Source organism: Lithobates pipiens, unplaced genomic scaffold, assembly GCF_037356315.1.
Source record: "Lithobates pipiens isolate NorthernLeopardFrog02 unplaced genomic scaffold, aLitPip1_a1.2 Scaffold_19, whole genome shotgun sequence".
Lineage (NCBI taxonomy): Eukaryota > Metazoa > Chordata > Amphibia > Anura > Ranidae > Lithobates > Lithobates pipiens.
In genome coordinates this window covers 132,659,907-132,673,346 of record NW_027507764.1, presented here as the reverse complement: position 1 = coordinate 132,673,346, position 13,440 = coordinate 132,659,907, and the positions used below count along the sequence as shown (strand labels likewise).

Here is a 13,440-nt window from a genome sequence, read left to right as displayed (position 1 = left end):
ATTATAGTGTATATCTGGTGATGAAAACAACCATGGTTCCCCAATGTCCAGGTATCCAGTGGTACCTATTTGAGGGGTAGTGATGTCAAGCTCAACATGTTTTTCGTGTTACTTGCTTCTTCAGGAGTTTAGGATTTAAAATGCTTACATGAAACCACGAATGGACCACACGAGAAGTGGATGGAGAGGGCACTCCAGACTCCCAAAAAAAGGTATCTATGGGGACACACTAGAATATTGTAAATGTCTCAACTTGGAGGCAGAGGGGCAAAGAATCCTTTTTGGCCAAGCTAGGGATATATATTTTCCTTGGGATTATAAAGTGCCTCTATATGAATACTGGATGTATAATTACTTGGTGTCACTCCACTGTATACTGCCAAAATCCAATTCATTCTTAAGGGCTCTTGTAGGTACACATCCCACATGTTATCCCTCTATGATACAGTGTAAGTGTCCTGGTCAGAGGTCCTCACTCAAAAATATCTCATAGGGCGCACCTCTACCTCCTCACCACCAATGCACTGCATCCACAGTGCGGCCAGATGGGTCTCCTAGGAGTGTACCTTAACACTCAAAAGTGTTATTTTAGAGCTCCACAACACATAGTATATGTATTGTGGCACATTGCCCATTACTGTAATAGTGCATGTCTTGGACAGACCATGGTTGTCTCACCCAGGGGATTCAACAGTAAACCCCACCAGGACCCTTTGCAGCCACAGAGCCAATGCACTGTTTTAAAATGGGACTGGAATGAATGACTGCTAAAACATTTCACTTGGGAATTGGTTATTGTCCAAAATTACCTGTGCCTTGAGCCCAATGTTCCTTGTGGTTTTTCTTTTTCTCCTTCCCCTTTCTTTAGTCTGTTCACACTATATGGGTTTAATACAATACTGTTGTGTGTTAAAGCAGGTGGGAAATCAAAATGACAAACTTTTTATTTTATTTTTTTTATTTTTTTTCCAATAGATCTTTTTATTGCAAGAAAAAAAAAAGATAACCATTATACAATTTGTATAAAAGTAATGACAATTGTACAGATATTTTGTTTGTTATAAGCTTAATAGTGAGTACATAAATTCACCACAGTAATAGTTCACCAATCATCAATGCAGTGTAGATTGGAGGTGTAATAAAAGAAAAACTGGTTCAATAGCTTAAATAAAATATGACCAATCGTTGAGTAAATCATATGCAATTTAAGAAATAACTATTCAAAATACTTTAATCATTATACACTCAATGCATGTATATGCTAAATAAGATAGAAGTAATATAGGAAAAAAGATAGAGGGTGAAGGAAGGTAGTTGGGAAAATAAACAGAAGTCCCAAGGGTTGCTATAGTTAATTTTCTGTTAATGCGTTAGTCTTCCGAATATTTAAAGACTACCCAAGTTTACCAAGTTTTTATTCCATTTATCGACTGTATCGTGGGCTTTTGTGCTGATTTCTTCCTTAGTGTATAAGTTGTGTACCTCGTGAAGCCACTCTTTAATTGTAGGCGTGGTTGTGGTTTTCCAGTGTCTAGGAATCGCGGCTTTTGCAGTCGTAAGTAGGAGCCTGGTGAGCGAGCGTTTGTACTTTTTCATTGAGCAATTTGTAATATGTAGTAAGCAACATGCTTCTGTTGGATGGATTAAGGATTCTGTGTTGAGCTTTATGATCTTATAAACTTTTCTGCCAGAATGGCTGTATCAAGGTGCAGTCCCTCCAAATGTGTTGTAAGGTGCCTTTCACCTGGTTGCATCTCCAGCAAATTAACACAATAATACTCCCCTACAATATATGGCTGCAGCATTGATTCGATGCTGCAGTTGGCTCTGCCACGTACACCCAATCGGAATTCCGGCCAGAAAAAGACCGATGAGAGCTTTTCATCGGAAAATGGGACCGTGTATATGCTCCATCGGAATTTAGCTGTCCGAATTTCCGCCAGCCAAAAATTGATAGTATGTTCTCAATTTTCCCAACAGAAAAACTTTCTATCGGTAATTCCGATCGCGTGTATGCAATTCCGTCATGCCAAAAATCACGCATGCTCAGATTCAACTACAAGACAGAAGCTATTGGCTACTGGCTATTGAACTTCCTTTTTCTAGTCCTGTCGTACGTGTTGTACGTCACCACGTTATAAACGATTGGAATTTGATGTGACCGTGTGTAGGCAAAGACAGCTTGAGCCGAATTCCGTCAGAATTCCATTGGGAAAACCATCAGAGCATTTTCCAACTAGAATTCCGATTGTGTGTATGCGGCATCAGACACAGAACTGAGCATTCAAATGACTGCTGATTGCTCACTACTTCGCTGAGCTGAGAGCAGTGACTGTTTGCCACCACTCTCTGCTCTGCCCCTCCAGCACACACTGGAGCACTAAGCTTTGGAGGGAGTGGTAGCCGTTGGCTCTTAGTGGCATGCTGAGAGGCTGAGCCAGCTTCCTTTCAGGCATTTGGGTGGGCCCTGACCTTTTAAAGTGGCGACATCAGCCAACAGTGCAGTGCATTCTTGTGACTGAGACGAAAAGTATGGCCAAAAAAGCTTTTTGGGCCACTTATTCATGTTGAATGAGCTGTCTGCATACTATATATCATAGAAAAGCGTGTTTTCTTTGTTTTTTTTGGACTTTATTGCAGTGGGAAAGCCTTCAAAACAGAAATCATTGTGGATTTGGACTTGCACTCAGCTAAAATTTTATATGCACTTGAAGCAACAGACATTGGGGTCACTCAGCAGGACCAGTTCACTCTAATTTACTATTTCTTCTGTCTAGAAATAAGCACACAGCATGATAAAGATAAAGAAATATACTTTTAATTCCCAGTCACAGGGGCGGTAAAAGAGAACGGTGCTTGTGTACAATGTGTGCTGAGAAGGGGGTGGGGGGGTTGATGCACAATGTGTGATGTAGACCAGAATTACAATTACTGGGAATCTGTTCCCAGGGCATAGTCCTGCGTGCCTGTTTATTGTGCACTCTAGTTACATACACAGTGGGAAAGGAGCCTGGAGCTCTGTTATCAGCACATACTGCAGAGCGACATGCAGGAAACTTGAGATCATTATTTTCTATATTTTAAACGTTCAACATAATCCAAAAAGTGAATTGGTTTTTCTCTTTTACGTGGTCTGATTAACCCCTATGCTTCTCCTGGTTACCATTTGCAAAAATACAGAAAACACAACATTTTACAAGTATGTCAAACCTAGAAGACGAGGGAAATCTTCTAATAGGTCAGACTGCAGATAGAGACATAAAAGGGGTATTAACCATTCTGTACTCTGTGCAAAACAAAAAGAGAACACGGTTAACGTGCCCTAAATGATTGCCCCATTATCAGAAGTGGCATGCAGATCTTCCTACCCAAACTGAAGACTGGGATTAATTCCTAGATCACTTCCTAATGAATATGATCTCTGCCAGGGATAGATTTGTCCAACTGCAACTGCTATATAGTCTGTTATACCCACAGTGGCTGTCCTGTATCTACCCTCCACTAATTTGCTACCTGTCTCAAATGTACTGAGAGCTTCTTCCTTCATATGCTGTGGACTTGCGTGAGATTGCAGGACTACTGAGAGGGAGTCATCTGTCGTTTTATACTGTAAGGGGAGTGGCGGTCCCGTCAGACCCACTTTTATGCATGTTGAGTATAGCCCCAATAAGCCTCATGGAGACGTCGTCTGTGTGTCTCTGGATGGGGGTGGCCCAGGGCTGTCAAACTGGGGAGCCGTCCACACGCTGTCTGGCCTATCAGAACGTCTTTCGAAGGCACAGCCTTGCCTTCTTCATCAGCTGATACTCTAAAAGTTGCATCACATTTATATAGGATATAATTAACCCACTCTGAGCCACAATTAGCGCTGTCCGCTAACGATTTAAAAAGCTATATTCTGTAATTGTTAAAAAGCAAGTGTCTTATTTAAAATGTGTAATATATGTCTGAAAAATTGGTGAGAAATCTATATATTTCTCACTATATATATATATATATATATATATATATATATATATATATATATATATATATATTATAGCACTAACCCCAGAAGGAGCTGCTGGTTAGATTTGGGCTTTACCGTTACCTTCTGTCTTCCTTGTACGTCTAGGGTTGTCCCGTGGTACTGGCCCAGTAACTTGAGAGACCGACAACAGATCTACTTAAATGGATTTTATTTGCAAAACGTAGACAATGAACAGTCTCTTAAATTAGGCTCAGAGGGTTGGAAAAGGAATTCGGGTACTCTTAGTGTCAGTCAAAATGTTGAAGAACTTGCTTACTTTGACTGCATCCAGAGAATAGCCATTTGCAACTGGATGTTCACTCAAGTTTGACAGTCCCTCTCACAAGGCCTAGCGGCAAACGAGGTGCTTACTTAGGAACAAGTCTCTGCCACAGACGTTGTTGTAGAACACGTAGGGAAACTTAAGTTTGAAAACACTTCTAGGGCATAACTATACCAATAGGTAGTTTACAGCAATGAGTGGTGACTGTAATTCAAATAAAGGTTAGCTTGTTGTTCGAGTGGGAAGATGACGGTTTTGGAGAATTCGTAAGGGTCTAGAAGGTATATTGAAAATACAAAAAAAAACAACATTTTAAATAGAAATGTTAGGCATATGGAAAAGGAACATACTAAATAATCTTAATGAAAAATATTGTTCAAAATGACTTGTAGTATAATAAGTGAAAAAAGGGGGGGAAACACCGCGCTACCCAACGACCTTACAATATAATAATTTCAGAGAGTGACACAAACCAGCAGCTGACATACAAAGTCAAATAGCTATATATAACGAAAAATGCAGCGCTAGAAAAACGTATAAATGTGAATAACTAAAATAAGTAACTCATTAGCCCAATGGGGTTAATAGTGAGAAAAGCTAATATATGACAGCATGCACAAAGTATGTCATTCAAATTTCAAAAATAAATACCTGAATAAGTAAAAAAATTATATGAAAAAGGATAACAAAATAGTAGCAATTCGTTTTTGAACCAATGACTCTAAAATGTCCAACAATGAGAATAGAAGACAAAATAAATTCTGATGTTCCATTGACCCGAACTGTATGGAGCTTTCAGACATCAACCAGGTATTCACAGAAATAGGTAGGTACTCTTATCACAGGCTTAGAAAGGCTCCAAACGCCTCAAGGGACTCGTACACGCTGAATCGTGGATCACCTCCGGAACGGCCTTTCCGGAGGTGATCCACGATTCAGCGTGTACGAGTCCCTTAAGGCGTTTGGAGCCTTTCTAAGCCTGTATGACACATGTGCTGTATGGTATTTGTGTCCACCATTTCTGGTAAGAGTACCTACCTCTTTCTGTGAATACCTGGTTGATGTCTGAAAGCTCCGTACAGTTCGGGTCAATGGAACATCAGAATTTATTTTGTCTACTATTCTCATTGTTGGACATTTTAGAGTCATTGGTTCAAAAACTAATTGCTACTATTTTGTTATCCTTTTTCATAGAATTTTTTTACTTATTCAGGTATTTAATTTTGAAATTTGAAGCATGACATACTTTGTGCATGCTGTCATATATTAGCTTTTCTCACTATTAACCCCATTGGGCTAATGAGTTACTTATTTTAGTTATTCACATTAAGGGTCCTTTCACACGGGGCGGATCAGTTCTGATCCGCCACGTGGATGTCCGTTTGCTCAGCGGGGATCACTCCGCCGATCCCCGCTGAGCAGGGAGATGACAGCTCCGTCTCTGCACACTGCGCAGGGACGGACCTGTCACAGCGCCGCTCTCCCCTATGGGAGATCGGATGACGACGGACCGCAGTGCCCGTCGTCATCCGATCCGCAGACGGATGGAAAAATAACTTTTTCCTCCGTTACACTTTTTCGGATCGGAGCGGGTCGGATGTCAGCGGACATGTCACCGCTGACATCCGACGCTCCATAGACCTCTATGGAGCACCCGTTCAGGTCCGCCTGAAAAACTGACAGGCGGGCCTGAACGGGACGTCAGTGTGAAAGAGGCCTTATAAGTTTTTCTAGCGCTGCATTTTTCGTTATATATTGTAGTATAATAATATTGTAACTATAGCCATAGATGAGTGAATAAATGAGTGAGTTAATTAATCGATTAGTATGTACCCATGAAAAAAAAAAATTTAAAAAAATATATATTTTTTATGCACGCTCTCTCTCTTAGATATATAGTTTAACATGGCAAATTACACATGTGGGAGCAACTGCGTGTACGTCTGTTGTTGCAAACCAGATACCCAATATATAATTTTTATATATAATACTTCTCACACATATATTACACATTTTAAATTATGTCTCTAAGTCGTTCACTTGCTTTTTAACAATTACAGCATGTAGCTTTTTAAATTGGCATCTTCCTAGCTGACACCGCTAATTGCGGCTGTTTGTGTTAGTTGTATCCTCTATATAAATGTGATGTGACTGTTGGAGGATCAGCTGATGAAGAAGGCAAGGCCATGACTTTGAAATGCATTCTGATTGGCCATACTGCGTGTGGGCGGCTCCCCAGTTTGACAGCCCTGGCCACTCCCACCCAGAGACACACAGCCGATGTCTCCATGAGGCTTATTGAGGCTCCAGCTGTGGCTAACGCACGGCATTCATGGATCCCTCAATAGAGACTTTCCGGAGGTCCTCCTGTGATAATGCACGTGGAAGCTCCCACCTGCTCTAGCACTCTGCAAGTGGGCCAACATTTTTCACACAAGTTTTTCATGTTTTATACTTTTATACTGAATAAATTCCTAAGCTGTTTAAAGATTGGTTTGGCACTGCTTTCTCCTCCTTTTTTGCTTTCCTTTTCTTCACATCAATTTCTAGCACTGCATGAGTCACTTTTTATCATGTTCTATTATGTTGATCTAACAGTGAAGTATGCAACAATGTTTTTATCTATGTAATTTACTAAAACTTAATATTTTAATATTTTGATTGAATATTTGACTTGCCTATAAAGTCCGAATGTACCAGGGAGTACCTCTTTGTTCATATGTTACGCTATGGGGACGCAGCAGCTGGACAAACACAGCCTCAGGTCCTAATTTGACAGTCGCGTGGGTGCAGGTGTACAGCCCCAAACACAGACCGTGTGTATATTGGGCCACTCGATCATACCTGCATGCTTATCAAAATGGGACCTGCGACTGTGTTTATAGAGCAACTGCATCCTCAGAGTAACACGGCTCCAGCTGCACAAACTGCTCATTCACACTGTATGTGTGAAAAAGCCCTTAGCTTAAAAAAAAAAAAAAAAAAAAAAAAGGTTTTACCATTATCCATGATCATAGAATGAACTTGTCACTGACTTTGCCCATTAAGAAAAGGAAAGAGTTGGTAAATGTATTTAACGGCTCCTTCCACCGCTCTCCATTCTGACACATCCCTCTGTACCCGTAGCAGCCAGTGGAACAGGTAAGCCAGCAGAGCTGCAGTAGTGGGGCCTGGACACATGAGGTAATAAGATGTTGGCAGAACAGGGAGGGGAATAGGTGCGGAGGGGGGCAGTTGCAGAATGATGCCCAATGTCTCTTTGCAGCAGCTAAAAGCCGGGGTGGGGGGGGGGGGGGGGGTAGAAAAAAACATTTTGCAGCTGATGCAGAGAGCCACACAAGGCATCGTTCTGTAATGGTATCCTCGCCCTGCCACACAGATTTCCCCCTGCTGTCCGGGCCCCCCGTGTGCCCGAGCTCCCTACAGGAGGACCGAGGGTACCCCCCTGTCGACAGCCCTGGGTATCGCGATATTAAAAACTGTTCAATTTCTATACTGCCTTCATTGCTCGAAAAGAGGTTTTGTTTAAATGGATGTCACCCTTACCGCCCACTGTAGCTGAATGGAATACAGCGGTCAACAAGCTACTGCCCCTCTACAAACTTGCCTATGCCAGTCACAATTGTCCTAGGAAATTTGATAAAGCCTGGGCATGTTGAATAGATGCTAAGGGTATAACCATATAAATGTATTTTTTTCAGTGTTTACTTTGTAACTACTTTCTGATTTTAATACCTCACACCATGAAGGATTATCTGCCTCACTGCTGGCAAAGCCATGGGGAGAGATGGGGAAATGTCAAACATGCAGCGCTTGCAGAACAGCTTACAAATATTTCTAAACTAGAAGGGTTCTGCAAGGAGTAGGCAAAATTATTAAAGCCTAAGGTCCCTTTCACATGGGTATCTTCCGTTTTGATCAGCAAGGCAAATGTCTGCTGGTCCCCTGCCGATCAGAGCAAAGAGGGCAGATGACAGGTCTGTGTCCACACGGTTCATGCAAAGTGGACACGGACAGAGCCCGCTCTGTTGTATTGGCGGCTGGGTGTAAATGGACTCTGCAGTCTGTTTTACACCTGATCACCCTCCGATCTGCCTAGGGGCAGAAGAACAGAACCCCTTCCATTTTTGTTTTTAGCAGTCTGGATTGGATCAGAGGTAGGCGGGTGTAAACGGACACATGTCCATTTTACACCCACCGGCCCATACAGGTGACTGGACCATCCAATCAGATTTGCCTGAAAAACTGACTGGTGGACTTGATGTGAAAGGACCCCAACTCCCATTCACAATTTTCTAGTATAGGATGGGGGAAGAGTTTAAACTGCCCGCTGGGGACAAGACAAGAGGAAACCCATTCATATTTATGGGGCCCGTTCACTCCTATGTGATGTTGCCATGTGACTTGTAAAAAGTGGAATATTTTTGAATTTTTGGCCCAATAGTTCTTAGTGGGAGAGCTTTAAAAAAAATAAAACACTCAAAAAATGCTCGTGCAGCCTAGGTTCACACACATACGATGCATGAACCGGCAGGGAAAAACAAGTCCCTGCACCTTTTTTGTGTGAATCCAATGCGAGTTCAGCCATACAACTGTATGGCTGAACTTGGATTGCATAGACATTGTATGTATGCAATCGGCACCGCAGTGCGGATGCAAATCGTATGCGATGTCGCAGTTCGTACGAATGGGAACCTAGGCGTGCGCGCACACACACAAGTGTAGACTGAATTGATTATTTATTTTTCTTGAAGTATATGTGTTGTCTTTAGCAGCTACTTATAGAACGCTTCACTTTCCATTTAACATGAAATCCTTGGTATCAATTTCTCCTGCAGACTTTGCCTCAGTGGATATCCTCGCCAAAATGCAAGAAAATTCAAAGGCTTGAAGAACAGAATACCGGTTTCCTCAGAGTTTATGGTGCAGCTTCTTACTGGCATTTACTACTCATTGTAAGATCAAAACTTTGATGCAGTACTTTCAGTTTATTGTGCATCTACTGCAAAACTTTTTTTTTCACTAGTTTTGGATAAAGTATAACAAAAACAATTCAGCACTGTCTGTATACTTTAATTGCGCTAACATCCCAATTAGCAGGACAAGCTTTTGGATTGCACCCCCTTCTTTAAGCTCCTGCTTGGACCTTGAACAAGGGGGTACACCCGAAAAATTGTCTCAAACCTTTGGATTTTAGTGCAAATAAAAAAGTTATGTATGGACAGTGCTCAATTTTTATTTCTTTTTGTATTCAAATGCACGAATATGGCTACCACCGCCTTGAGCAGGATAAAGTGTGCAAAAGGTAGGAGAAATCTTCCAATAGGCACTCCAGTTGTGTTGTCAGCTTTTTCTTCATTCCATGTTTTGGCTCCTGGATATAAATTGAAGGAATTTCTGTCCAATAGGGCACACAGAATAAAAAAAAAAAAATACTGAGGGTTTTAACTTTCTCTGCCCCATCCTAAAAAATTACGGCCATAAACTAGTGGTGGCTGGTGTGTGTGTGTGTGTGTGTGTGTGTGTGTGTGTGTGTGTGTGTTTGCATTAGAAGGCTGCCAGCTTGCCAAGATTCTGTTATGATAGGAAATGGCTAAGATTTTTGCCTTTTTCAAAACCAATTCTGCCCCAAGCTCATAGAGGTGAATGAGGGCTTTTTAGAAATGCTTTTACTTCTAGTTCGGAATATGTAAATGCTTTATTTTGCAAAGTCTAGGCACAGGTTTACATTAATGTATGGTATGTCAGTGTTCCATCCTGCAGGAGATGTGTTGGTGTACAAAGTCACATGTTGTACAGCTAATTTTGTCCAAAAACATTTTTTTCATTTTGTAAATTTTTTATTTTTTTTAATATTTCTTGCAGTTCAAGTCCCTATTATTTTCCTGCTCAATAAGCGATCCAAAATCCTGACAGGAAGTTAAAAAATGTTCCCGGTAAAGATATAGAATGCAATAAAGTGTTTTTAAGTAAATTGGGGGGGGGGGTTAGAACCTCCATTGTATTTTCTTGTCCTAATGTCACAGGGACCGGAAGTGAGAGGAAATTTTACTAAGGGAGTCACCGATGACCAAAAAATGTAACAGATGTTTTTTCAAGCCTATTCAAATAGAATTGGGCTTTAAACGGTTAGAACAAGTGATTGCCATCTCATATTTTTAACTGCACCAACCTGCCATGAGTGGGCTGAAGGGTGGGGGAGACAATCGACCAGGCAAGTTAGAAAATAGGAAAGATGCCAGTCCCATGCAACTTCTATACCCCATTCCTTATCCATACATACAGTATCTCTCAAAAGTGAGTACACGCCTCACATTTTTGTAAATCTTTTATTATATCTTTTCATGTGACAACACTGAAGCTACAATGTAAAGTAGAGCATACTGCTTGTATAACAGTGTAAATTTGCTGTCCCCTAAAAATAACTCCACATACAGCCATTAATTTCTAAACCACTGGCAGTAAAAGTGAGTACACCCCTTAGTGAAAATGTCCAAATTGGGCCCAAAGTGTCAATATTTTGTGTGGCCACCATTATTTCCCAGCACTGCCTTTACCCTCTTGGGCATGGAGTTAACCAGAGCTTCACAGGTTGCCACTGGAGTCCGCTTCCACTCCTTCATGATGACCTCACGGAGCTGGTGGATGTTAGAGACCTTGCACTCTTCCACCTCCCATTTTAGAATGCCCCACAGATACTCGATAGAGTTTAGGTCTGGAGACATGTTTGGCCAGTCCATCACCTTTACCCTCAGCTTCTTTAGTAAGGCAGTGGTTATCTTGGAGTTGTGTGTGGGGTCGTTATGTTGGACTGCGGCCCAATCTCTGAAGGGAGGGGATCATGCTTCAGTATGTCACAGTACATGGCATTCATGGTTCCCTCAATGAACTGTAGCTCCCCAGTACCGGCAGCACTTATGCAGCCCCAGAGCATGACACTCCCACCACCATGCTTGACTGTAGGCAAGACATACTTGTCTTTGTACTCCTCACCTGGTTGTCGCCATACACACTTGACACCATCTGAACCAAATAAGTTTATCTTGGTCCCATCAGACCACAGGACATGGCTCCAGTAATCCATGCAAACACAAGCAGACTTTCTTGTGCATCATCTTTCATCCTTCTGGGACCACGGCCATGCAGACCAATTTGATACAGTGTGCGGCGTATGGTCTGAGCACTGACAGGCTGACCCCCCCCATACCATAAAACTCTGCAGCAATGCTGGCAGAACTCATGCGTCTATTTCCCAAAGACAACGTCTGGATATGACGCTGGGCACGTGCACTCAACTTCTTTGGTTGACCATGATGAGGCCTGTTCTGAGTGGAACCCATCCTGTTAAATCACTGTATGGTCTTGGCCACCCTGCTGCAGCTCCGTTTCAGGGTCTTGGCAATCTTCTTATAGCCTAGGCCATCTTTATATAGAGCAAGAATAATTTTTTCAGATCCTCTGAGTTAGTTGCCATGAGGTTCTATGTTGAGCTTCCAGTGACCAGTATGAGAGAGTGAGAGCCATAACACCAAATTTAACACACCTGCTCCCCATTCACACCTGAGACCTTGTAACACTAACGAGTCGCATGACATTGGGGAAGGAAAATGGCTAATTGGGACCAATGTGGACATTTTGACTTAGGGGTGTACTCCCTTTTGTTGCCAGCGGTTTAAACATTGACTGTCAAAATATAAATACAGAAAAAATCAGCGCAGTACAACCCCTTTACGAAAAGCTGCTGAACACCAAGGATCAATTACCAAATCCAAAAATACAATATATCAAATAGATGGTACAGCGCTCTAACAAAAAAAAAATTATTACTAGCATATTAAAATTAATTAAAAGTCCAAAGATAGCTTTTGTGTCAAAAAGTCCACGTGAGGAATCTTCAGTGGTATACAGTCAGTTCATGCATAAAGTGACTTAGTGCCAAGGGGGGGACCACCACCAATGGTAAAATTAGCTGCTCACCTCATCGTATGGACCCTTTAAATTACAGAGGGTTGTATGCACTTAAATATCAACGAACGCTTATCAACTCGTCCAATCGCTGTACTCCTCTCAGACAATATCTGACCGGTTCACAAACGAAAACGCAGCTTTCTCCCATTCAGAGTCAAATGAACTGACACGTTCGTGGAATACCCACACTGGGTCGGTATATAGCAGTATTCACATTTCCTCAGACCATGTGGACGACCGTTAAAATGAACAATGACAACGGGTGATGTCATGTGATCTCCGTCCATACGTTACGTCCCTATGGGCGGGACTTCATCAGCGGACACGGACCGTGATCATTTTAACGACCGTATGAAGCTTCGTTATTGTAAGTGTTTTTTTTTTAATGTATATTCATCATTAAAACGTTTTTCTATGGAGAGCACTATGGCCTGTCTTTCTATCCACATGATCTGAGGAAATGTGAATACTGCTATATACCGATCCAGTGTGGGTATTCCACGAACGTGTCAGTTCATTTGACTCTGAATGGGAGAAAGCTGTGTTTTCGTTTGTGAACCGGTTGGATATTGTCTGAGAGGAGTACAGCGATTGAACGAGTTGATAAGCATTCGTTGATATTTAAGTGCATACGACCCTCTGTAATTTAAAGGGTCCATACGATAAGGTGAGCAGCCAATTTTACCATTGGTGGTGGTCCCCCCCCCTTGGCACTAAGTCACTTTATGCATGAACTGACTATATATCACTGAAGATTCCTCACATGGACTTTTTGACACAAAAGCTATCTTTGGACTTTTAATTAATTTTAATATGTTAAACATTGACTGTGTTGAGTTATTTTGAGGGGACAGCAAATTTTACACGGTTATACAAGCTGTACACTCACTGCTTTACATTGTAGAAAAGTGTAATTTCTTCAGTGTTGGCACATGGAAAGATATTATAAAATATTTAAAAAAATGGGAGGGGTATATTCTTGTGAGACACTGTACAAATAAGACATTTTAGGTGATCCCAAGCTGTTATCGGTGTCCCCACCAAGCAATGGCAATGCATTTTCTGACTGCCCTAAGCTGTCTATGAGAACCCTTGTTTTTAATTTATTAAGCAATAAAGTTTGATCAAGGCTGATTTTGCAAGCCGAATGAAGGGAGGCTCATGCATTTTGCTGTATTTT

The 13,440-nt window shown here is 41.6% G+C and overlaps 1 protein-coding gene across 5 annotated transcripts in view; it reads left to right on the top strand.

The window, feature by feature from the left end:
• Nucleotides 1–13,440, top strand: part of HYCC1 (hyccin PI4KA lipid kinase complex subunit 1) — a 166,581-nt gene that overhangs the window by 126,455 nt on the left and 26,686 nt on the right. For all 5 annotated transcript variants that reach the window (XM_077491275.1, XM_077491276.1, XM_077491278.1 and 2 more), the window contains one exon: nt 9,131–9,247. In XM_077491275.1, coding sequence (XP_077347401.1) covers nt 9,131–9,247 — 117 coding nt within the window. The remainder of the gene's footprint in view (nt 1–9,130; nt 9,248–13,440) is intronic.